Consider the following 25,861-nt stretch of genomic DNA (forward strand, 5'->3'; position numbering starts at 1 on the left):
CAACACTTTGCTTTCCCAACAGGTCCCTCTGTCCCTCTAGCAGCTCCTTCTCTGGCTCTTATGTTAGTTCTTTCCTGATAAAGAAAAACGGTTCCCTTTCTTCTTCTATGTTCCGTGCATGCCCCTAGAGGTCAGGTTTTTGTTTGCTTCCTTTTTTTTTTTTCTCAATCTTTGCTGTTTTCTTTCAATATGAAGTCTTTTGCTTCAGTGGTTTACTGACAACATGTATTTCACACAGCCTCCTGGAACATGGAAAATGCCTGCACTGCCAAGCCAGTTTCCTCATCTGCTGCCCACTGTGAGCGGCAAAGCAGTACACAAAGGGTTCATTCTGCTCTTTAAGCTTTTTGCCTGACCCCCATCTCTGCAAGTGCTTAGACTTTTTTGATCATGAAAATAAATGCCAAGCAGGCATTAAATTTACAGACTTAAAATTGAAGCCAGCCGGTGTTAACATGAGAGACGGAGAGACTAGGTCAGCTAAACGCATCTCAGTGCACAGCTCAAGCTCAAGTTCCTGGATGACCGGGAACCTCTGTCCCATACTGAGCTCGGAGCCTCCAGAACTAGTATGACTCAACGAACAAGCATTCCATTGAACCAGCAGCTCACCAGGCTGGCAACAACTCTGGAAGTCCTCTGCTGGCAGTGATGACAGTTCTTGCTGGGTTCTCTCAGGATGACCCATAGTTGACACTGATCTGAAACATCAGTGCCAACGAGACTCCTCAAATTCCGGAGCTTTCTGTTCAGAGCATAGTGTGCTTTTCATCTCCAATATCTACACAGTATTGTCCAAAGCACAGTTAAGAGGGGGAACAAAACAAAACAAAGATGTTAGTTACCTCTGCTCCCTCCAACCCCGCCCCATGGGCCAGGAGATGGGCATTCAGACAAAAAAATTATACCAAGACAAAAGAGCAACATCCCTAAAATTGTGCTTTCCTGTTTGTTTGTTTTTGTTTTTGAGGGATGCTGGGGTTAGGGGGAGGACCTGGGCGCAAGGGAGGAGTCCAAGCTTCCAAACCTCTCCTCTATCCTCCTTTTACAGGTAGGGGGTCTTCAGTGAACTGAAGGGAATGCTCCTTGGGGAGTAAATAACCTTTCTGCTTTGTTTCCCCCATCCCCAGCCAGGCAGCCACAGGAGGAGGGGAGGCTCCCACCTGGGCTTGGCTGCAAGTCAGGAAGGCAAAGATCGCCGAACCGGGCGTCACGGAGCGCTCAGGACCAGGTGACACAATCGTGGGTGCCCGGCGCTGGCTTGACAGCTTCATCCCCGCCCACTGGCAGGGGAGCGCCTCCGGCCGCACGCGCGCGCGCAGGGTCCTTAAAAGCCGCTGCAGCGCGGAGACGCCGAGTTTGCCCACCGCGCGCACGCAGCAACATGCACGTGAACGGCAAAGTGGCGCTGGTGACCGGCGCGGCGCAGGGCATCGGCCGAGCCTCTGCGGAGGCGCTGCTGCTCAAGGGCGCCAAGGTAAGCAGCGCGCGGCGCGAGAACCTCTCCTGCCCACCCGAGACCCGCCCGCCAGACGGGCCGCCAGGAGCGGGGTCCGAGGCTGCGCCCCCAGCGCCTGCCTTGCCGCCTGCACAGCTGCCCCGGCTGGCGCGCTCGAGCGGACCTCGAACGCGCTGAGAGAGAACCCGAACTTGAACTGCCCGATCGATCTCAGGTCCAAAAGAGGAACCTCCTGTGGTCGATTTCCTGTCGATCTGTCCGTCTTTTTCACGAGCCGCGCGGGACTCCGATTCCTCTCCCCTTGTCTGTAGGTAGCGCTTGTCGACTGGAATTTTGAAGCAGGTGTAAAGTGTAAAGCTGCCCTGGATGAGCAGTTTGAACCTCAGAAGACTCTTTTCATCCAGTGCGATGTGGCGGACCAGGCACAACTTAGAGGTAAGAGGAGGGAATCAATCCATCTGCGCCAAGCGCGCCTTGAGCAAGCAGCAACCTGAAGGCATCCCTGGCCAGAGAACCACCCTGGGGCGGATGGCAGGCTTCCTCCTGGAGGGCAGCTACCTCTGAGCTGCAGGAGACAGCAAGGACTGTTAGGTTTCCTCTGACAGCCCAACAGCCATAAAAAACTAAGGGGGGGGGGGGAGGGAAACCAAGAATGCTTGAGAAATCCTTTTATTTTAGTCATTTGGCAGCACATAATGTAATCAAAATTCCTTGGTGTATTCCAAGACAGTGCTGCTACATTAATTATTAAGTGATTGAACTTGCAGATGGAACTAGGAGAGATAAAGTCGGCTGGGTGAGTATGGCAAACAGCTTCTCCCAGAAAGCTGGAAGACACAGAGCCCAATGACAATCAAATGTGGCAGTGTTTCTCTTTGGAACATACTAGAATGCGAGGTCAAGGGTTGTCACCACAGACGTGCTGGGTGCTTTTAACCAGATGTTCTCTGGTTTTTCCTCTATGAAATGATACTTTAAAAATAATAATAGTTGTGCTGCAGTGTTAGAAATGCAAAAGAAGAGTTTCTACTAGACTTTCCTCAATGCTTTCTGGTTTCCATCTACTGTCTGAAAGAGACCCACCTAGTTGTGAAATATCAGGGACAGTATCAATCGGCATAGTCGATAAACAGATTTGGTCATACAGAAGCAGATTTGTATGAAGAATAATACTTTTCTGTGGAAAAATAGGCAAGTAAAATCTTGGTATTTCACAAAGGTTCTTGGAAAAACTAAGTAAAAGGTTAGGTACATCTTTAACGACAGGACCAAAACACTTTCATAGAAGTCACTACAGTACTTCTGTTCTTAACACACGGATGTTTGCATTTCTTTGAAAATGTTGGGCTGTTCTATAAGAGTGAAAATAGATCGATATGTCAGAAGGGAACAAGTTACCGTTAAGGGAAGTTGTTTTAAAGGAACTTATGCAATCAAAATCTGAAAATTTTATAAAGACCTATAACGGGGATTACAAGCCTAAGTAGAAGAGATCCATAAACACAGTGCGTTTAGGGGAATGTGTTTTGCCAGAGGATAAATTTTGCTGATCATGCATATTTTGGATTAGGGATAAAGTCATGGCAAGTCCCATCAGCCAGTGCTGATGGAATAGGAAACAGTATAGAGTATCCGAAAGCTATTTCTGTCTGAATTTATGTAGTTTCGCATGTGACATTTAACCTTAATTGTTTTGCCTCCCAGTATTTAAAATTAGTACCTTGGCTGTAAACACATTCCTTAAGGATAAGTGATTGTGGAGGAGGAAACCAGACACATAATGAGTGACTGGGAGAAGGCTTGTTGGTCATGAGAAATCCACATATTGTCTGGACATCAATGTTTATTTGCATTTTAGGAACACATGGTGTTGGCACTTCCAGTTTCGGGATTTAGTGCTGCCTGCAACTTTTAAAACTGTTTAGACATGTGGCCAAGGAGACTTCATTGAAATCTTAAAAATAAAGGGGTAAAAAAGTTTTGGGAGACCACTTACAAATGAAAAAAATGTACCACAAAGAGTTTAGGCAAATTATAAAGAGTACCATCACCTACAGATGTCAGCAAGAGCATGGATTGTTAAGTTGCTTGAGCCCCAAATTCAGTCTTATATCAAAAAGAAGAATACGCCGATGGATAACTTGGTATGTTAATGTTATAGATCGTTAAAGGCAGAGTGTAAGGAATACAACGGGCACCAGTGTAAAGAAAAGTAAAGAGGCGATTAGATGTCCGTATTTAACAAGCTAATTTCCTATAAGGTGGATGTGGAGTTCTGAAGAGTAGAACATACTTAGGATGGAAAGTAAAAATTAAGAGTTAAGAACAAGAATATTCCTTAGATGTTTTCTACTCGAGGACCTTTGCTGGACTCAATTTGAGATCTAAAGAAGCATTTGAAACATTCTTTGAAAAAGTAAATAGTTTTTAGTTTGTTGTTTTCCCCTCCCGTACAGTAAAGGGTACATGTTAGAAAGTCTTGGCAATATTTTTCACAGTTAATTTGCATAGTAATTTATTCATTTGGCAGCCGATTAATCCATGCCCTCCTTTATATCTAGTGATTGTTAATAATTCTTTAATTTTATTTCAATCAAAATAAAGTTTGTGTGGATCTATTTTTTTTTTTCTTTTTGGCCACACCTGTGGCATGTGGAAGTTTCTGGGCCAGGGATCAAACCCACACCACACCAGCAACCCTAGCTGCCACAGTGACAATGCCAGATCCTTAACCCACTGAGCCAGTAGAGAACTCCTGTGTGGAACTTCAGACCTCAGAATCTATTCAGACTTTACCTTGGCTGAACATAGTTTTTATACAAACTAGCAATACAAACCATCATCACATACATAGAAATGGCATACAAATAAATCACATACAAAGAAATGGCAAACATCAAAGTTGCAATAACCAAATAAAATCAACTGAATGAAAAGTAAACTTTTACTTACTAGGATATCAAAATACACTGAAATGACCATAATGGCTCTCAATTCCCAGGCATGTAATATAACACATCATGAACATAACATGGCTTACTTTTAAAAGGATGCTTGTCATAGTCTTAGCCACAGAATTTCAGTAACTTCCTAGGGACACTGTTTCTGGCTGTCCAAGCTGACTGCCAAGAGCTCTTAACATAGTTCTCTCAAGTTTACTGTAATGAGTTGCTACTTCCAAAACTTTAAAGTGTAGACACATCATCTACAGAGCTTACTAAAGTTAAGATTCTGCTCTGTTGGTCTGTGGTGGCCGCAGATTCTTCATTTCTAACAGGTTCACAGGTAACGCTGCTGACTCACTGGAGAAATGAGGCAGTAGGCCACAGTCTAAAAGTGTACCTTGGGAGTTCCTGTCGTGGCGCAGTAGAAACGAATCCTGCTAGGAACCATGAGGTTGCAGGTTTGATCCCTGGCCTTACTCAGTGGGTTAAAGATCTGGCGTTGCCGTGAGCTGTGGTATAGGTTGCAGATGCAGCTTGGATCTGGCATTGCTGTGGCTCTGGCATAGGCTGGCAGCTGTAGCTTTGATTAGACCCCTGGCCTGGGAACCTTCATATGCTGTGGGCGTGGCCCTAAAAAGAAAAAAAAAAAGTGTACCTTTCATGAAGAAGGTGGCTAAATTAGATCATTTCTGGGCATAGACTGTGATAAATGTATCTATGGAAAGTAAGAACATATCTATAGTGACTTTTTCTTTTTCATTAGATACATTTAGGAAAGTTGTAGATCACTTTGGAAGACTGGACATTTTGGTCAATAATGCTGGAGTGAATAATGAGAAAAACTGGGAAAAAACGCTGCAGATTAACTTGGTAAGCTGTCTTAGACATGTTTATTTTCTACAATTATTTAATAAGATGATGTTTTAAGAGGAAAAGGGTTTTTTTTTTTTCTCTCATGGAAACAGTACAATGACCTACAATATAGAGAAAGGGAAGTTACAAAAAGCTAGAAAAAAAAGCATTTCCTTTTTCAAATAGGAAGACATTTGAGGTTTTTCATTATGAAAATGTTTCTTAAAATGTTAAAAGGAAATATGAGGGGGAAAAAACATAGTTTATTGCATAACTTAGGCGTTGGCCAGCCATGGCCCTCAGGCCAAACTAGCCTGCTACCTCTTTTTGTATGACCTGCAAGCTAAAAATGGGCTTTACATGTTTTAACAGTTGGAAATAATTTAAAAAAAAAGAAAAGAAAAAATGAAATATATTACATGAGACATTCAAATTTCAGCGTCTATAAAGTTTTATTGGGGAGTTCCCTTGTAGCACAGCATGTTAAGGATCCAGCTTTGTCACCACAGCAGCTTGGGTTGCTGCTGTGGCGTGGGTTTGACCCCTGGCCTGGGAACTTCCACGTGCTGTGGGTGTGACCAGAAAAAAAGTTTTATTGGAGCACAGCCATGGTGATTTATTTACATGCGATCTCTGGCTATTTTGATGCCACAACGGTAGAGTTGAATAATTGTGACAGAAATCTTATGATGTGCAGTGCCTAAAATGTTTACCATCTGATCCCTTATAGAAAAAATATGCCAATAATATTTTTTATTTCTTAAAAAATAAATCTTAATTTAATTCCAGGACTGTAGGAGCAAACAAAGATAAAGTGACCATGGGACTTTGTAATTATTCAGATTTTTATCCTGAATACCAGGGGGGGGTGTGTGTGCATGCACGTGCACGTGTGTGTATAATTTCCACAATGTTTGATGATTATTTAGCTCTTATTTGAATTGTAAAAATGGAGAATTAGGAAATAAACTTTGTTTTATTCATTGCATCACAAGTTTGATGGTTATCCTATTTTATAAACATACTTGATAGAAGATATTGAGGATGAGCAGAACTCACTTTAACTAAAAGCCAAATGTCAGAGCTGGGCTGGGCATGGGGTCACCCTGGCTTCGGTGAGGTCATTTAGTAGTCATACAAAGCAGGCATGTGTAAAGGACAGGGGGGCATGGTGTGTGTGTAAGTTTAGAGGGAGTGGTCCCTCCTTCGTGAGGTGCTCCTATGAGATGACAAACTCTTTAAAAACAGGAACCACGTTATGTTTTTCCTCATTCTCCCTTCGGTGGTCAACACAATATCTTGAAGATAATGCTTGGTCAGGAAATATTGAGTAATGACTTAACTGTAATAACTTGATAGGAGTAATGAGAATTACACTCACTCACACACAAAAAAGGTGAATCAATCAGTACCACTTTGACAAGGTAGAGTTGCTTCCCATACTTGATAGATGCCTGAAATCCTTTGACCCAGAACAAAAGGTACTGTTTTAAAGTTTAAATACCCTCCTTCTAGGTCTTTCTAAAATTTGTCTCAAGTGTTTCTGGATATTATTATATTTCATAATAACTTTAAAACCTATTTGTCAAGTGTCTCTCAGAATCTTTCGTGTGTGTGTTTTAGAGACCTTAGTTGAGACAACTCTGATTTTCTTCCACTTTAGGCTAGCAACTTGAAATAAAATGAAATAGTTTCCTACTGTGAACCATATACTTCTTGGCTAAATCTTACTTTATAATGGTATAACAATGTCTAAGATAGCATTGAAGTTCCTCGTTAATACCCAATTTAAGTTTATATTTGTATCTCTCTGTTATAAATAATAGGAGCTTATAATTTTTTCTTAAAATATTTCCATTTGGTTTGGATGTCAGTTACTTATTTGCTTACTTTTATCTTCTGGATCTGTCCATTTCTGAATAGAATATCATATTTCAAATGACAAGTGTCAGTTTGCCTACCTCTTGGATCAATTCTGTCAGTGTGAACTCTATAGTATAAACCTATAATATTCAAAACATAAATTGATGGTGATTATAATTTGTTGACTTTGGTTTTTTTTTTTAAATTGTAGCCCCATTTTCAACCTGTGATCTTTGATTCATTTTATATTTTCAGATATAAAATTGTTTTCCTGTGTATTCTTTTGACTCACATTTACCTAGGCCTGTGTATTTCTATTTATTTTGAAAGTGTAAGTAACTTTTAATGTTAATTTTGTCTCTCGCTAACAATGTGAGATTTATTTTTTAAATCACATCTAGAAACATCTGCTTTTTATATTTGTGAATGTAAGCCACTCATATTTATTCTTCCTCTTCTGTTAGGATCTATTTCTTCCACTTTTGTTCATTCTTTATGTTTACTAGGTTTTCTTTTTGTTTATGTTCTTTTTCCATTCTTGTCTTAAATTCCATTGGACAGCTTTAATTTTCTTTAGCTGATAAGAAAACTGTACATTTTATATTTAATCTTTAGTGGCTACCTTTGACTTGTTATGAATCATACTTCATTACACCCTTTGGTTGTCAGATTAAAAAAAAAAATTTGTTTTAATATGCCCCCAATTGGCAACTGCAGGAATTTTTAAGAATACGTTTTTGTGAATTTATGCCACTCTCCAAAACCACGTAAAGTGACAAGAATTTTTTGTGCCAGTAAAAAAGCACAAAATCACAGAGTAGCTCTCTCCTTTGAGCCTCATGCTGTTTTTAGTTTTATCAGTAGAGCTACAGATATTTTGTAGATAAAGGTCGCTAGGGTGTAAAGTTCCTGTGTTCAGTGCCTACCTAATGGGCCCCTACTGTGTCTTTTCTCTGAGAAATCAGCTGTCAGAAAACATGATTCAAGTTCATACAAAGAAACATGAAAATAGTGAAGAGATTACCACAAGGCAATGGGATTCGAATTATCTGTCTTCGTCCAGCAGAGAGGGCATGTTTGCTTTAATGTAATAAATATATAAGTGAATAAACACCTGCTTCAAGCTGGAAAGTTCTTACATTATCTGCAGATAGAAAATTCTGGAAGACAGGAATTTTATTTGTCCCTTTTGGTTACAACACACTCTTCTGGATTCTTCCACATTGAAATATAGCTGGCCTTTATTTTTCTTTGCACTCTGCTGACAAAGGCCACTCCTTAGCTTAACTCCAGAGACTGATGGCATTTACTTAATATTACATAGAGAACAAGACCTAACCTTTGTTACCCACATATAACTTAAAAACAAGTTACTTCCCCTCCTACCTAAAACACCCATTGCAAAAGTAGATTAGAGTCTGACCAATCATTGTCTTTCTAACTTGGTTATCTCTCTTAGTATAATGCAAATATTTGTGTGTGGTTTGTATAATATTTTTTTCAACTCTGCGCTGGATGTAAGTTGCCTTCTTGTACAATTCCATGTGTGTTCTTTTACATGTTTTTTCACGTCCTTGTTCATGTCAGTCCTTAGTTAAAGGACTTCATCACACATCTGTCCATCTTCTGAAATCTTATACCACAAAATTTATACCCTCCATAGGGGGCTTCTCCATTTAAAAAATTTTATTAGCATTCTTGCTATACGTGTACCACTGATGCTAGTATACTGTAAGTTCTCTCAAGATTGTTTTGTAGACAGAGGAGCTGTTCAGTTAAAATGTATGGGAAAAGTAAACTTCCGCTCTCTGATATTTTGCATACATGGATATTCACTTCCGTGTTTCAGTACCCTGTTCTAAGGGTTTCCTAATTCATCAGTGTTGCAAACAGTATAGTGTGTCCTTCCATTTTCACTCCTTCCTGCACAAGAGCTACATTAAACCTCTTCCCAGGCTTTTGTTTCCATTAAGACCTTCCGTGCTTCCTCCTCAGTCTGAAACTAGCTGGTCGCTGCCTTATTTATAGTTGCTCATGCTCACGTGGAATATTTAGGAAGGAATGAGTCTTGGCATAACCATCAAAGACTCAAACTCTTATGTCTGGCCATTGGGAGGAAGTAGATTTAACTTTGACTGTTGACAAGTCAGTTTGGTAATGTATTTCTTTTACTTTTTGAAATTTTTCATAAACCTAAATAGTCCGTTCCCATTCACGTGGGATTTATAACAGAATCTGGATATGTGACTGACTTTGTGACTGACTTACATTGACGTTCTTAGTATATTCAAATAAAAATTAAACAAAAGAGATGGCTGTTGCTGGTGATTTTTTACAAGATTTGTTTCTGACCTGAATTTAAAATTCATGGACTTGTTCTATTTCATTTCTCTGATCTTGAAGTTCCCAGTTTGTAAAAGGATGAAGACAATCCTCTCCCCTTGAAAGCTGCTGGTTAAGCTTCAGTGGAATAATTTGCATGAAGCATCAGGCACAGTGCCATTACCTAGGGTTCACTCAATAAATTGCATTTCTTGCCCAGATACTGATGCATTTTCTTCATTCATCCTCTCATTTCTCTGTGCCCTGTATTCCTAAGGAAGAGCTGAGGAAATGGATAGAAACACTGTTGTCATATGTATTCCTTTTTCTTGGCTCCCAAGGATGTTGATTACAACCTAAGTTAGTAACTCAGTGCTGTTATCCTTACTCTGTGATATCTAAAGATCCCATTGATTTATGATAGGTAGACAAAGCTTGTTAAGTTACAAGTAGCTTCTGCAAGGAGAAAGACAATCCCATTTACCCCCTGAACAAGCAAAACTTTAAAAAGATTGAACATTGAAGAATAAAAGATGTGAAAAGATTACAGAAGAAGAAAGGTGATCTGTATTAGTATTCCTTGAGAACTTGGCTGGAGGAAAAATAAGAGTTTCATGATTTAGATGACAGAATTAAAAAAAATTTAATTACTGCCTTTCTCTCTGGCTCTTCTTCTCTGTCTCTGACTTTCCCTCTCCCCCTCCCCCACCCCCAGCCTGTGCCTGGGCTTTCTCCACACCTACCTTCTCTCTCTTCTCCCTTTAAATAAACACTAGCTTTGCTTAAAAAAAAAAAAAAAAAAAAAAGATTCCTGGATAGTACAAAAACCATAAATAAACTAAAAGGAACTCCAGAGCAGAGAAAGATAAGATAAAGGAAATGACAAATTAGGAAATTTCAGTAGATCATCTCCACACACACACACACACACACACACACACACACACAAATGTGATGCATAAATATTATAGGAACATGTATGCTATATGTGTGTAACAGGAAGACGTGATGCCTGATAAGAGGAGTTAAATGAATTCATTTGTCCATTTATCTTTATTACTAGAGAATTAGCTCCAGGATAGGGGAATTTATGAGAGTGGTTTTAAGTTTTAGAATGCTTTAATTCATGGAAAAAAAAAAACAAACCATTTTAAGAACATAGTCACAACTTCAGTATTACATATAAATTGTTTCTTCGTAACCAAAACTATTGAGTAAGCATGTGTTAATTAGGCCATTTTGTCTTCATTGAATTTTTATTTCTTCTCACTATGTAAACTTAGATATTGGATTTCCTTTTTTTTTTTTTTTGAGAGTCAAATATAAAATGTTAACTACCTTTACAAAATGAACTAAAATAATACTATAGAGTCCAGCTTTTTGGGGTTTGTAACTAGAAGATACATGTAATGTTCATTTTCTTTTTTTCTCCTAGATGCTTGATATTGCAATGGCTCAATCTATAAAATGTGTAAACGTTGCCCAAAGGCAACAAATACATTTAGGAAACATTTTCATTCTGTGGTATTCTAACAATTGCTTTAATCTGCAATCTGGGATATGGAAGAGGTTGTCACAGTAAAGGAAGAGAGGTGAAAATAATCATCTATATACAGCCAAAGCCTTAGGCCTGTCTTGTAGGTTTATCCTAAGAACACTTTCATTTGAAAAGTTACTCAGTTCTTAACCTGATGACAGATGGCAGGATAATCTCTTATCCTCTTCCATCAAAGACCAGGAAATAAATCTGGCTCAAAAAAAAAAAAAATTTAAAAACAAACATTCCCAAATTTTCTATCTGGCTGCATCTTGTGGATGTTGAAAACAAAAGCAGGTATCAGAATACCTGAGACCAGAAGCATAGCACCGGCACACAAACTAAAATGCTGTTCAGACATGCTGGAGACTTGGACAGACACACTGAATCGAACTGACTTCAGTCATTCCTGCCACCTACATGTTTTCCTTCTTATATAAACCATGAATATTTTGTTTTTCCTTTTTAAATGGACTCCTGTGCAGATTTACTCCTTCCCCGTAAACCCACTTAATATCAGGCTGCCCCATGGCTTAAGTGAATAGACCCTTCAGTTTACTTTTTTGTGCGAGAGCTACTGTGAGGTAGAGAGGTAACTGAATGCTTGTCAAGAAAACTCCAAGAGGACTTTTGAAAATAAAAAGAAGGTAACCACCAATCTACGCTCTCAGGTGCAGGCTCGTTATCATGTTATTTGTTGTATCATTTTCTTTGCTTTATTGTAAGAAGTTAAGTATTGCCAGAATTAAGATGCCAAAAGAAAATTTTCGCCTTTTAAAAGTATGAGGTGGACTAGAGAGGAGTTCTTACATCTAAAAGGGAATGTCAGGTTTCAAATACCTCTCATGTCACAAGCTGTTTTCAGTGGCTAGTTCTTAAATGTTAGAATAAAACCGAGAAAGTGCCTAGATGTGGAGATGAGTCGTAAGGCAGAGTAAGCTATCAGAAGGACAGCTGCAGGAGTGGTGGACAAATTGTAGTGATTGCATTACAAAGACCATATGCCCAGGAACAGAAACTGATTAAAACAGCTATGTGATCTCACAAGACATGAAGTTCGGGATTGCTTGACAGTGCAGCTTTTTATCTCATCGGGACCAGTTTCTTTTCCTCTCCCATCTGCCATCCTTCACGATGGTTTCTGCCTTAAAGATGCTAGCAGTATGTCTTCCTTCCTCCCATTGCACCTGTACAAAGCAATGAAAAAGGAGTAATGCAGTCATTTCCTGATTTTCTTAAGAGCAATGAAAATTTTCTCCGTAGCGTCCTCTTCCATCACCCTCTCCAACCCACACTCCACCTCTTGGCTGCATCTCAGGTCTCACTGGCCAGAAACGGGTCATATACAACCCCTAAATCTGTCATGGGCAAAGGGAAGGGGATTTCTGTGACTGAATTAGACTAACCAGTGCCTGCACTAAAGCTGGAGAGATGACCTTCCTCTTTTTTCCGTGGAGAAGTCGACACAAATGCAGAAGAGAAGAAGGAAATGAAAACTGTGTAGAAATCAAGGATATTCACTGCTTACATATTCCAAGAACTAAGGGACTTAAGCAACTGATTAAGGTGGAACACCTGGACAGGAGAACCACATGCTAAGACGGGTGAATAACTCTTGTGTCCGGTATTTAGAAGAGGAAAAGAAGATGTAGATTCTCGGAGGTGCTGAGAATTTAGCGAAAGTCTCAAGGCACTGTTGGAGTCTAACCTTTATCATAAAATCTCAGGTCAGACAGCGAAGTGAAGTTTTGCAGCAATGTGATCACTTCCACAAGTTTAGGCAAATGAAAGAGAATCCAATCAATGCCTGGCTTAAAAAAATATATCACTTCAGAACCTTTCATTGGCTATATTTGCAGGAATCTTCCTCGGTGTCGGGGATAGCAATAAAAACTTTGGTGTGTGCCTCTAAGTAAAATTGCTCTCCCCACTTGTGCCCCTGGTTTAGGTTTCTGTAATCAGTGGAACGTACCTGGGTTTGGATTACATGAGTAAGCAAAATGGAGGTGAAGGTGGCATCATCATCAACATGTCCTCTTTAGCAGGTAAGGACAGTTATCATGGCAATAATGATTTCTTATTGGTAATTTGGAACATAAGAGAAACGCCTCAAAATGCAGTGATTATCAACTCAGGTTTGAAATGGAGACTTGGTTTAATTTTTTTCGACTCATTCTATGCAGTTTTCCTTTGCATAACATAAAAAGTTTGAACTACAGTTTTACTTCTGGTATTTTAAATTGTGACTCTTTACGTTTTCTTACCGCAGTACTAGTTTTTAAAGCACGTGGATGTATTTTCCCTGTGTTTCTCTTTGTCAGAGGTTATTGTGAGATTCCTAAGCAGTAAAGCATCTTTGACAAACTAAAAAGTTCTAAAATGAAGTTGAGTCATCTCTACTCTCCTGTGTAATTTTAGGAAGAGTGTGTAATTTTAAAACAGAGCATATTGAGTGTGTTGGGATATGCTGTAGGAAGCCAAACTGTATCTCTACTTTCTCAGCGTCTCTGGCCCAGCCTGAAAATTAAATAGTCATAAGATTGATTCACTGGAGCCCAGCATACAGGTATCTGCATGTCCATGAGAGTCCCCATAGTAAAATGAAGACCCAGAGAAATGGCAAGGCCTCAGTGTGTGCAAACTAGGTTGAACAAAGCAAGAGACCTTGTGGGAAAGTCACTGAAAATGCAGGGAGACTAAAGGAAGGTAAAGAGTGACTCTCACAAGGTTTGAACAGATTTTGCTTGGCCCGGATTCCCGTCTCTGGTGATAAGAATGTCTCTCTCCTCCTGGTGTGGGGACAGCATCTTTTATATGGGAGTTTTGCGTCCTGCTTTCAGGAAGAAACAGGGAGATCAGACTGTTCTTCTTGCACCTGCTCTTTTACAAGTGCCTTTCGCTCAAAGTGGCTCTCACGCCCAGGCTAGCAAAAGCTCTTCAACCTGGAGCTTCCAAGGTTCTGTCAACACAGAACCTTGGAAGGGGTTTCCTTTCTCTCCACAAGAAAGAGCAAGAGAACACTGGGGTGGGGGAGGTATAACTTCTCTCCTAAGTGTCAGCATAACAGCAAACCTCATTCAGCTCACCTTCCTATGGGCTTTGACCTCAAGCCTCACCTAATGACAGGGGGAGTCTGGGAAATGCAGTCTAGCTGGGTGCCTAAGGATGGATTTCAGCGGAGAGCTGAAGATCCTTGCCGAGACATGCAATTCAGACCGTGCTGGATTCAGGGCAGCGTGATTTATGATCATCTGGTATCTTATTACTCAGTAAGTAGTTGCTCTAAACCCTTGGCAGGAACTTATGAAGCAGAAGACTTTACTTTGAAAATTCTAGGGAAAAAAATTATTAATGGTTCTCGAGTATCTGGAGTGAAATCATGAAGCTTTAGATGCCTGAGCAATGCTGACAGCAATAGGGAAAAAAATTATTAATGGTTCTCGAGTATCTGGAGTGAAATCATGAAGCTTTAGATGCCTGAGCAATGCTGACAGCAAGTCTAAAGTCAAAACAGTGTGAGGCTTTCTTCAGTTATCTGGTTGGTTTCAGTTACTGTGAAAACAGCAGAATAGGTGTCACCTCCTCCCCCTGCCCCACACCCACCCTCCAGGTCTAGCAGCAATTGCGGGCGGGGGGGGGGGGGGGGTTGGTCTGTTGGAAGATACCTGTGACCACATTAGTGTCTGAAGCTCAGCATTTTTTCTCATCTTTCTGTGAATCATTGTCAGATGGTCCTTAAGCCACTGTGATCCTAGCACAGATGGAAATTTGGACAGCTCCCTCTTGAGGAGTTTTCAAAAATATACTAGCATCTCATTTTTCTGGGTTGCTTCGAGACAAAATGTCATGCCTAGAGTTATTATAGACCTGTCTCTATAGATTGTTCAGGGGTGTCTGGTAATCTTTCTAACATGACATCTACTTATAAATGATAGCATTGCAAGTGTAAGAGTGCATTAAAAAGTGGTAGCATAGGCAATAATAAAACGAGATATTTGGCCCCAGAGAGGGCCAAAGTTTAGATTCTGGGAGGCTGAAACCCTAAAGACACAGTGTCAAGGCAAAATCTACACTATTTTGAAATGAAATCCTAAGAAAAATATAGAAGCGATGAGGGAATTAAGAAATATGTAATAGTTTATTAAGCACACAAATGTGAAAAAGAGACTGTGGTGATCAAAAGATAGTTTCGTGAATTCTCTCTGAAATTGAAGAAGGCTGGTAAGACTTGAAGAACCATGAACATTGTACAAGGATCCCCTTGACCTTCTATCAGTAGAAGCACTGATTTCAATCTCAGGAAGGCTAGATGGCTTCCAGACTCCCTGGGAGAGATACTATACCAAAAGAGGCTTACTTGCCCCAAAGAGCATGAAAAGAGAAATACAATGTAGTACTGCCTTTTATCCAATAAAAATACTTAAATATGTAGTAACAATTAACGTTCATTGAGCTCATGATGTTCATGATGCTGTTTTAAACACCCAGTCTGCGATATCTCACTTACTACGCTCAACCACCCTGGGAAGTAGATTATGTCATCTCTAGCTTGCAGATAAGGGGACCAAGGCAGGAGAGCTTAAGTATCTTGCCTGAGCTTACACAGCAAGGGAGCAGTGGTGCTAGAATTCTCATGCCAGCAGCCTGAGATGAGATCCCCTATGTCTTAGGGGATTGTATCTCTCTCTTCTATGGTTTCGTTTGCCAATCTGCTTTGTCTGTCTCTCTTTCTGTGTCTAACTTAGCCTAACTGTAAAGAGGAACTGAATTCCTGTAGCTTGATGCAGCCAGCACGATTTGCTAGTATCTTCAGGCCTGCCAGGCACCACTTTCATCTCAGGACTACTTACTAGACGTACTAAACCTTCAGCTTTTGCCTCATTTGACACACACAGAGTAAAGCCCTGGAAACCTTTGGGGAACTTACCAACATCGCAAGTCAAAACAGGCCATGGACAAGAGCAATTTAGGGTTGACAGTTAGACGTCCACTGGGACTTTCTTGGCTAAGAGCTTTCTTGGTCACATGGCCCAGCCCTGGATGTGAATTTTCTTCTCCCCTATCTCAGAGACCATAACTGGAAGGCTGTGTGGCTCTTTCTCTAATGGTGCAGCTAAAACAATGAATGGATATAAATGAATGGGTATAAATTCCTCCTGACAGAGCGTGACGCCATTGATAATAGTTGAGTCGTTTGTCTCTGTCCATTATACTCGATTTGACTTCATAACGCCCGTCTTCCCTACCTGTGACATCAACACCGTTTCCTTGTGGCCACTGGCCCATCTGAACAGACCCTGCTCTCCTCTTTCCACCCTGGGCTTTGACACTGTGGTGCCCTCATCTCAGAAAAAAAAAAGTATTAAAACATCTTGTCTTGTATTTTATCCACGCACCAAGGGCTTCTATCCTTCCCATGATGAAATCAGTTTGATAAACATTTGGGGATTTTGTAATAGTGGAAGATAAATGCGGACATCTCAAACCTTCGCACTTTGCTCTCAAATACTGTCGGCAGTTTTATACCCTTGAAGTCACAGCGTGTTGGCAGAGGTCAGAGGACCCAAAATGTCTGTGCGGAGTTACCAGAGGAAGTCATTGCTTTCTTTCTTAATTAAAAAAATGCCTCCGCTTATATGAAGTATAATGGACAAGTAAAATTGTAGCTGAAGTATTCCTAGTGCTTGCTGCTTCTGTGTTTTCCAAAGGTTCCTTGCTCACAGATGTTTCCTCTTTTCTCCCTCTGTTGGAGGAATAGTGGGTAATATTCAACCCAGCCAGAGTCCATCCTCATGATCTTTTGCACGGATTGCGTGGAATCATTTACTGTCATAGTAAAACCTTAAGTTGACACACTGGTTTGGGCAGAGAAGTTAATGAGTAATGACCACTGACGCAGACCGAGTATCAGATGCAATTAATAAGGTTCACAAACAGAAAGGAGTTAAAGTGGAGAGTGATTCCTAAGTGTGTGGAGGGCAGGTATGCTCTGGTCTGGAGCCCTCTTAACCACACAGACTCTTCTGTACAAGTTTTTGTCTTTAAACATCATATGCAAACCTGCACTCATGTTGCTGAACCCATCCTTAACTACTGAAAAACAGAAAGTTGAACTACAGGGAGGAGTGAGGTCTGATTTAATGCAGATAATCAAACAGCTGTGTTCCCGTAAGACATCCCACAGGAATCAAGGATGCCGTTTTTTTTTTTTTTTTTTTAAGGGCCGCGTGCATGGCATATGGAGGTTGCCAGGCTAGGGGCCTAATCGGAGCTACAGCTGCTGGCCTACACCACAGCCACAGCAATGCAGCATCCGAGCTGCATCTGCAACCTACACCACAGCTCACGGCAACGCCGGATCCTTGACCCGCTGAGCGAGGCCAGGGATCAAACCTGAAACCTCAGGGTTCCTAGGTGGATTCGTTTCCACTGCACCACAACGGGAACTCCAACGATGCTTTTTATATAGTTAGTTACTTCAAATGGCTGGAAAGGAAGGGCAATTGTCATAGGAAAAGGAGTCTGCTCACCAGCCCTGCTCCCACCTGCTGGACTCCTGAGGTCTTGGTGTTGGGGGAGGGGGGGGAGAAAGAGGGGGCATTCTCTGTGCCTCAGAAATAAGTGGCATTGTGTGAGTGACATCAGGGAGGTCTGAATTGAAAACATTAGCATATCAAGAAAATACTTGAAAATCCTAATAGTTTTTAATGTGTTTCAAATACCCCCCAGGGACACACTCACTAGAGCTCTAAGTCGCATGTAGAACGGTGTAACTGGCCTGCTGTTTGCATCACAGTGGAAGGGCTCAAGTTACCACGTTAAGTAACACATTCAAATTAACCAAACAAGTTGAACGTTTCCAGAAGGGAAATGGGGCTATGAAAGTAACTGGCAGGGTTTCCACCTCAAGAGCTACATATGTCAGTGTCTGTTGTCATATGGCAGAACTGAATAGTTGGCATAGCATAGACTAAGCAGAGACATGATGCGAAGTGCAAGGGACTCACACTGCCTGAAGAGCAGCACAACAGACCAGAAATTTCAGGTGATGCCCTTCCTTCATCTCCAAGCCAAAAAAAAAAAGAAAGTGAAAGAGAGAAAGAAAAGGAAAGGAAATCATGTGGTACAACTCTCTGCAGCTATTCTTGCTCTAAGACAGGAGGACGAGCAAGTGCCAGTTCTAGGCATTGTGAGAAACTGTTGGCTCTATGTTAGCACACTGAACATTTACAGATCCCTACAACAGAAGTCAGTTTAATTATCTCCATTGTATAGTTGAGCATCTCACCTCCAGCAGGCTGCATAACTTGGGAAATTGGGTGAGACTTAGCAGTGGTAATAAAAGCAATTCTGTGTTGCTGTATTTTAGTGTATATCGTGTAGAATGGATGGGTCTTAGTTGGTCAGATGTCAAAGGCTATGAGAACATGGGCCACCTCTCATTTAGTACTGACAAGAGTCCTCATGGCGTCTGTTTTTTTGCTGCTTTATGGCTTAAAATTATTAAGAAGACACACATTAGAGGGTATCAATAGGAAAGAGTAAATACTGATAAATTGGCCTTTTGAGGAAAGGATGAAAGATGAAGGCTTTCTTAGCCATGGGGGTCAAAAGACTGTTAGGAAAATGAATAACCTTCTAGAATTCAACATGAGGGACGTCACCTACGGACTTTGTTTCGAGGCAGAGTCTGACTCAGTAATAGGGTAGGTCCAGCACTTCTGATGCCGCTCCTTGGCCCCCCCTTGAAGGATCCAGCCTCTAGTTTGCTCAGGGACGTTCTTGGAGTGGCCGAGAAAGCTCATCTCAGTTTCCTTTACTCACAGCGTAAGCAATGACAAGAACTTTCAGAAAGGGGGATTTTGATGGAACATTGGGGGCAGCTTTCTGGGAATTAACAATCCCTGGAAAGTGTTAGTGGAGTGCATTGGAGTTACCTTTCTGGAAAGATCTTTATTATAGAAGATGTTGTTTTGTGGAAGTTTATGCCACTTTTTATGTCATGTCACACTTGAAAAGCAAACATGAGACTGGTTAATGGAAACATGAGACTGTGGGACAAAACAGCATCAGATAATGTGCTTTACTGTGTGGAAAATCACATGAGGAAGTCCACCAGTTACTCTGGTCAGCTTTCTGCGCACACACATAGATAAATAGATTCTCACTAGTTCTCTTTTTTCCCTCATATTAGAGAAGTGATGGCTAAAAACAGAAAAAATGGGTGGGTTGACCCGAAGAGAGGAAGGGGCAGGCTCCGAGTGCCCAGAAGGGCTCTTGCAGGGGGCCCCACAGCAATGGTAACGGAAGTGCAGCTCCTGCAGAAGCTCCGCGTCCGGGTGGAAGCAGCGCTAGGGAGCATCCTTGCCTGGTAAGAGGAAGGAGGGGAACCTGGCGCGTGCCTCCTGCAGCACCAGAGAGCCGGAGTCAACCCTTAGCCCTGCCGCAAGGCTGTTCTTGCTGAGAGCAGCCAGGGTTCCTTTGTTTTCCTTTCGGACGTTTGTCTTAAACATGGACAAACACAACCACCTTCCAGGGTTGTACCGTGTACCTGGCCTGCAGAAAACTTTTTTTGCTTCAAGACGTTTATTTGATGTTTCCAATCTGGTATTGATGCTGAATGTGCCTTTTTAGCATATTAAAATAGCTGTACCTGTCGGAATGCCAATGCCAGATCTTGCGGAAATTCTACTTGAGCCTGTGACACTCCCTTGTAACCACACACTCTGTAAACCATGCTTCCAGTGGACTGTCGAAAAGGCAAATTTGTTCTGTCCCTTCTGTTGCCGCTGGGTCTCTTTGTGGACTCAGCACCATGCCCGAACAAATTCTCTTGTCAATATGGAACTATGGAAGATAGTTCAAAAACACTATCCAAAAGAAGGCAAGCTTAGAGCCTCTGGGCAAGAATCAGAGGAAATTGTTGCTGACTATCAACCAGTCTGCCTATTAAGTAAACCTGGGGAATTAAGAAGAGAATATGAAGAGGAGCTAAACAAGGTGGAGGCAGAGCGAGGAGCCAATGAGGAAGAAGAAAACAAAGCCAGTGAAGAATACATACAGAGGTTCCTGGCAGAGGAGAAAGAAGAGGAAAAAAAAAAAAAAAAAGACAGGCAGAAAATAGGCAAAGGGAGTTAGAAGAACAACTGAAAAGTGATGAAGGGCTGGCAAGAAAGCTAAGCCTTCATATTAACAACTTCTGTGAGGGAAATGTCTTGGCATCACCCTTGAATTCCAAAAAATCTGATCCAGTCACAACAAAGTCGCAAAAGAAAAGTAAGAACAAGCCAACAGACACTGGAGCTATTCAAATGTGTTTGTCACCTAAATCTCAACTTGGGTCGGCATCACAGTCTGAAGTTGTGCAGGAAGACAGGAAAAGCTCCATGTCTAAGGAAGCTGACGGCAGTAATGTAAAGAACTCTACATGGCAAGACATGGAAATTGAGGACGATATGCCAATACTTTCTCCACAGATATGCCTTGAAGTTCAAGAGCAGGGTACAAAATCTTCAATGGAGTCACCCATGCCTCAGTTATGTGCCAGTGGTAGAGAATGGTGCCATAAAGGAAAAATCAAAACAAAAACAGTCATGAGAAAGTGTTATGTGTCATAAGTCATGAAGGACCTAAAGCCAGAGATAGCAAATGAAGAGTCTCACCTACTGATCAATGAAGATATCTCCAAAAGAAAAAAATCAGGAAATCTTTGTTTGAAGCCGTCAGGGACCCATGCTCTTCTGCAAAAAGAAGAAAAATGTTCCCCACAGCTTCCTCAGATCAAGAGGAAATGGAAATCAACTTTACTCAAAAGCTGATAGATTTGGGAGCTGCCATCATGGCGCAGTAGAAACAAATCCGACTAGGAACTGTGAGGCTGCAGGTTCGATCCCTGGCCTCGCTCAGTGGGTTAAGGATCTGGCATTGCTGTGAGCTGTGGTGTAGGTCACACACACGGCTCGAATCTGGCATTGCTGTTCCTGTGGTATAGGCCGGCAGCTGGAGCTCTGATTCGACCCCTAGCCTGGGAACTTCCATATGCCGTGGGTGCGGCCCTAAAAAGCAAACAAACAAACAAACAAAAAAACAAAAAAACAGAAAAAAACAAACAACTGATAGATTTGGAGCATCTACTTTTCAAGAGACATAAACAAGAAGAACAGAACAGTTTATTAAGCATTACAGCTTCAGAAAGAGGTGAATCAAGAACACACGAGGCCAAACTGGCAAAAAGGATCCCCAGATGAATTATCAGCTACGGCTACTTCCTCACCTCCAGACAAATTGCTAAATGGACAGAGGAGGAGTTCCAAAGATAGGAACTTAAAAAGACAAACTGATCTAGAGCATCCAGAACCTCAGAGAGGCTCAAAAAATGAAAATTGGCAAACTTCTTTTAAGATCCAGTTGAATCACTCAATGGAAGAAAGCTACCAAATTCTATTAAAGATAATTGCAGTGTACCTAAAACTGCTCATTCCCTACAGCCTAGTAGGTCACAGAAAAGTATTTTTCAGATGTTTCAGAGATACACAATGTAATGCATAGGTAAAGGGAGTATTTTATAATCTAGGGAAGCTGGGTTGTGAAGCTCTCTATCATAGATTCTTTATAAATTTTTCATAATTCTGCTCGGTGGGCATATTCTTTATCCTTAAAGGACTGTGTGATTATAAGGGAAGAATGTACAAATGTGTTCGTGCCAAACTCAGTTTAAGCAAGGGTCCCAATCTTTTCTTTTTTTAGTAACCGTGGTGTATTAAGTTGACAGTCCTTATGGATAAAAATGCCTTAGCCAGGGAGTTCCCTGATGCCCTAGTGGTTAAGGATCTGACATTGTCACTGCTGTGGCGGGAGTTCGATCCCTGACCAGGGAACTTCTGCATGCTGCAGGCATTGCCCCAAAAAAAAAGAAAGAAAGAAAACCTATTTTAAAAAAAGAAATCCCTTGGCCAACTCTCTTCATTTTCATGTGTGTCCAAAAAAATGCATATTTAATGTCTTTGCTCACCTTTTTGTCCTGACTGGTAATCAAAGCAACACTATAATATAACAGTAAGTTAAGGAATCCAGGCAGGGTTTAAAATCTAAATTTTATTGCAACTCTCCCATATGTTTGCAAAGCACTTGAAATGCACCTTCCATTACACCGAAGTCATCTAATTTCCATTTCTACTTTAATTACTTTAAGTATTAAAGCTTTTTCTTTGACTTCAAATGGATTAGGATCAATATGAAATCAGAAGAATGAGAGTTTTCTGGAAATCAGGAATTAGTTGACAGAAAGGAAACTAGACTCTGTGCAAAAGGAGCTAAGAGTTGGGATGAGGAGGAGTGGGGTGGACTGACAATTTGGAAATATTGGAACTGAGTGGGTAATCAGACAACTGGGTTCCAGGATGGAGTGGCAAATGTAGTTTGGTAAAGAATTCTGCTTCGTCCTTTCTTTGCTAAATAACACAGAAAACATTTGGGTTTTACAGCTTTTCATACCATAGTATATAATCTGCTATTCCAGGAAAAGAAAAAAAAAAAAAAGGAATTGCTATAGGAGAATTATATCTCAGTATTCTAGGTTATAGAACCTGGCTAACCAAGTGTTTATTTCCTCAAGCTATCATTTGTATTGATACTGACTTTTATTTGTGTTTATACTTAAAAGTAGGAGGTGTGATACTTGGGGTTTGCCCTATCTTACCCCTGAAAGTTAAGTCAGAAGGTGGCAATTTCATTTTGTGAAATTTAACTTAGAGACTGTTAATCTTTTCTCTTTCTTCCTTTTTTTAAGGCTGCACCCTCAGCACATGGAGGTTCCCAGGCTAGGGGTCGAATCGAATCGGAGCTATAGGACAGCTGCTGGCCTATAGGACAGCCACAGCAACGCAGGATCTGAGCTGTGACTGTGACCTACACCACAGCTCGTGGCAACGCCAGATCCTTAACCCACTGAGCAAGGCCAGGGATCAAACCCGAAACCTCATGGCTCCTAGTTGGATTTGTTTCTGCTGCACCACAGTGGGAACTCCGAGACTGCTAATCTTTTGTTTCATTAATGTGAACAACCTTGAGCAAACAAACAACAGTTTTAACAGCATTTCTGCTGATGTCTTGTTAACCATCTTTTTAAGGAAATTATACAATAAAATGTCCTAGGGCTAGTAATTTTAGCTTAAATTTGTCAGTATTTTTATGCATTAAGATTTTTTCCTCCAAATTTTATAACTGAAATTCTGTAATCTTTGCATACTTGATGGGATCTACTTCAGTATTGATTGGGTAGTTATGGGTAGAATTCTGATGCTAATTTAAAGTTTATTTTGCTCTTTCTCAATCTCTGAGTAATGATTGTGTTGAAATGAAGTGTAGTTAAAAACTAACCAGATATGTCTAAAATAGACTGAAATCTGTCATTTCATCAAAGCAATATTTTTTAAGACCAATTTTGGTTTACATTTTATGGTAGACACTGTTAGAACCCCTCAAATTAAGGGTTATATAACTAAATCTTCCTGAAATAATCCATAACAAAAGGTGGGCAAATAGTGTAATGTATTTAGCATTTACATGTATAACCACTTATTTGGGAAGAAGTCTTCCCGCCTAAAGTTGGTTTCAAGTTAAATTTTTAATGTCTCAGTTAGTCTTTATGATACTCCTACAATGAATGCATTTTTGTGAGAAACCAGTAAATGTTTTCTGTTGATCATTAGAATGTACTGATACTTTTCCTTCCATTTTATGGACGGGATATGAGAGTGTTTAATTTCTTAGGGAGTGCTAAAATTGCGTAGAAGTTGAGTATCTGAAAATTAAAATAATTTTAAAATTCTTTTAAAAAAGAAAAATGGGTAGACAATTTATTCTTTGGTTGTAAAGAAAATGTGAGGAATTCAGTTCCTGCTTTTTGGCACAGCTGCTGAGCCCAAGTTTATCATGCAAAGTTCAATATCCTTAGATTCTCAATTTATTTTCTAAGTTGAACTTCTCTAGGACTTCTGGGGAGTCTTTTTTATGAGGTTTATATCCATTTCAAAGAAAATATGTTCAAGGATTCAGTACAATTGTTGTCTGAGCAGGTTTTAGTTTTTTGCACAAAAACTTTTGGGGCTTTTTACCTCCTGTGAGATGTAAATATTAAAATTATCTTTTGTAAATAAAGGTGGAAAGAATATGAAAGGCAAAAGAGCTAATGTGGAAGTGGAAATTATGTTTTATTTTTCTAAATGACTTCTTGTTCTATAATTGTGTGTCATTTTCAGCTATTTAATTTTTTTTTTTTTAATCTCATCAGCCAGTGCCATTGGGTCTGATTATCCTGAGTGGTTTTAGAAAATATTTCTCTGTTTCGTGGGTGCAATTTCTCCCTCTATTGATGTTATTCTTCTTAATCTACAGTTTGACTAACATAGACCTGCTACTAGTTAGATGTGTTATATTTTGAAGAGAGCTGTTTTGCAATTCTTTAAGTAAACTTGCACAGTGCTGGGCCTAGAATAACAAGTATTGATGTTACTGATTTTTTTCTATTTTTTAATCTCTGTTTTATTTATTTCCCCCTAATCTTTTTTATCTCCTTCCTTCTGTTGACTTTAAATTTTGTTTGTTCCTCTTTTTCCAATTCTTTTAGGTGATGAGTTAGGTTATTTATTTGAGATTTTTCTTATTTCTTAAAGAATGCCTGTATTCCTGTGAACTTCCCTCTAAGATCTGCTTTCACTGCATCCCATAGATTCTGTAGGGTTGTTTAGCGGTTGTTTTCATTGTCATTTGCCTCAAGGTGTTTGTTCTTTTCTTTGATTCCATCATTGACCCTTTGGGTTTTTTTAGTAGCATGATGTTCAATCTCCATGTAATTGCTTTTTTCTTACTCCTTTTATTGCGGTTGAGTTAAGTAAGTACTAAAATCTGTTCCTCACTTTTTAAATATAAGGTGTCTATTTTTAAGGACCAGTAAGAGTTCTTTTCAACATCAAACAAAATGATGTTTCTTTGGAGACTGTTCTCTCCTTGTCACAATCCTTTGTTTTGTTATTCTTAAATCCTTTAACGTGAAAACAAAATAATTTAACTGTGTATGTAGGAAATAATTTGAAAGATTTTTAAAAATCCAGGTTTTTTTTTTTTTTTTTTTTGCTAGCAACCAGGCCTGCAGTCATTATACTGGCAGCTCTCCGTGTGAGGTCAGATGGGGTAATGTGTCTGGTCACCCAGCAAAGTTCTACGTTCTTACTCCTGCACCAGGGGCTCTCCCATCTGGTTGACACATTTCAATAGCACATATTTAAAATACTTCATTATCCTTTGTACTTAAAGTTACTAAATACATAGTTCTTAAATGAATGCGATTCTCTAAATACTTTTGAATTAGGAGTAGCAACAGTCCACAGCTTGCTGAGGTTTAGAAGTCTCACCACGTTAGACTACTGTACCACGTCTGTGGCATTGTAGTGCAGAAGATAACGATTTCCTTAAATGGTACGAAGTGGATAAACAGATCAATAAATCAATAAAACAGCACTTGGAGATGTTTCATCTTAAGGAAAAATGTTTAACTTATATTTATATAAAAATAATGGTTAGTAGCAATGCTCACTGTGTTCTGGGCACAGTTTTAAGTGTTTTATGTAAATTTGCTCATTTAAGACTCACGATACCTCCTGCCACCACTCTAGTTCAAGAAGACAAGCATCATGGTGCCATGGCAGTAATCCTCCCAAAGGTAGCAGAGCTTACTGTGGTGGCTTCAGGATTTGCATTCAGGCTGTCTGGTGCCCAAAGTCCAAACAAACTCCTGGCCTGTAAAGCCTCTGGACAAATTCAATGAAAAGGACTTTTTAAATGGTTAAAGAGTATAAAAAATAACATTCTCGGAGTTCCCACTGT

General features: G+C 40.2%; 1 protein-coding gene and 1 pseudogene across 1 annotated transcript in view; both read left to right on the forward strand.

The window, feature by feature from the left end:
* The first annotated feature begins 1,316 nt into the window (after nt 1-1,316).
* Nucleotides 1,317-25,861, forward strand: part of HPGD (15-hydroxyprostaglandin dehydrogenase) — a 34,364-nt gene continuing 9,819 nt past the window's right edge. Inside the window, exons 1-4 of the mRNA XM_047761128.1 lie at nt 1,317-1,477; nt 1,771-1,894; nt 5,168-5,274; nt 12,927-13,023. Coding sequence (XP_047617084.1) covers nt 1,385-1,477; nt 1,771-1,894; nt 5,168-5,274; nt 12,927-13,023 — 421 coding nt within the window. The 5' untranslated portion in view covers nt 1,317-1,384. The remainder of the gene's footprint in view (nt 1,478-1,770; nt 1,895-5,167; nt 5,275-12,926; nt 13,024-25,861) is intronic.
* On the forward strand, nt 18,393-20,835 carry LOC125116144 (E3 ubiquitin-protein ligase RNF168-like; annotated as a pseudogene).

Source organism: Phacochoerus africanus, chromosome 15 (assembly GCF_016906955.1).
Source record: "Phacochoerus africanus isolate WHEZ1 chromosome 15, ROS_Pafr_v1, whole genome shotgun sequence".
NCBI lineage: Eukaryota > Metazoa > Chordata > Mammalia > Artiodactyla > Suidae > Phacochoerus > Phacochoerus africanus.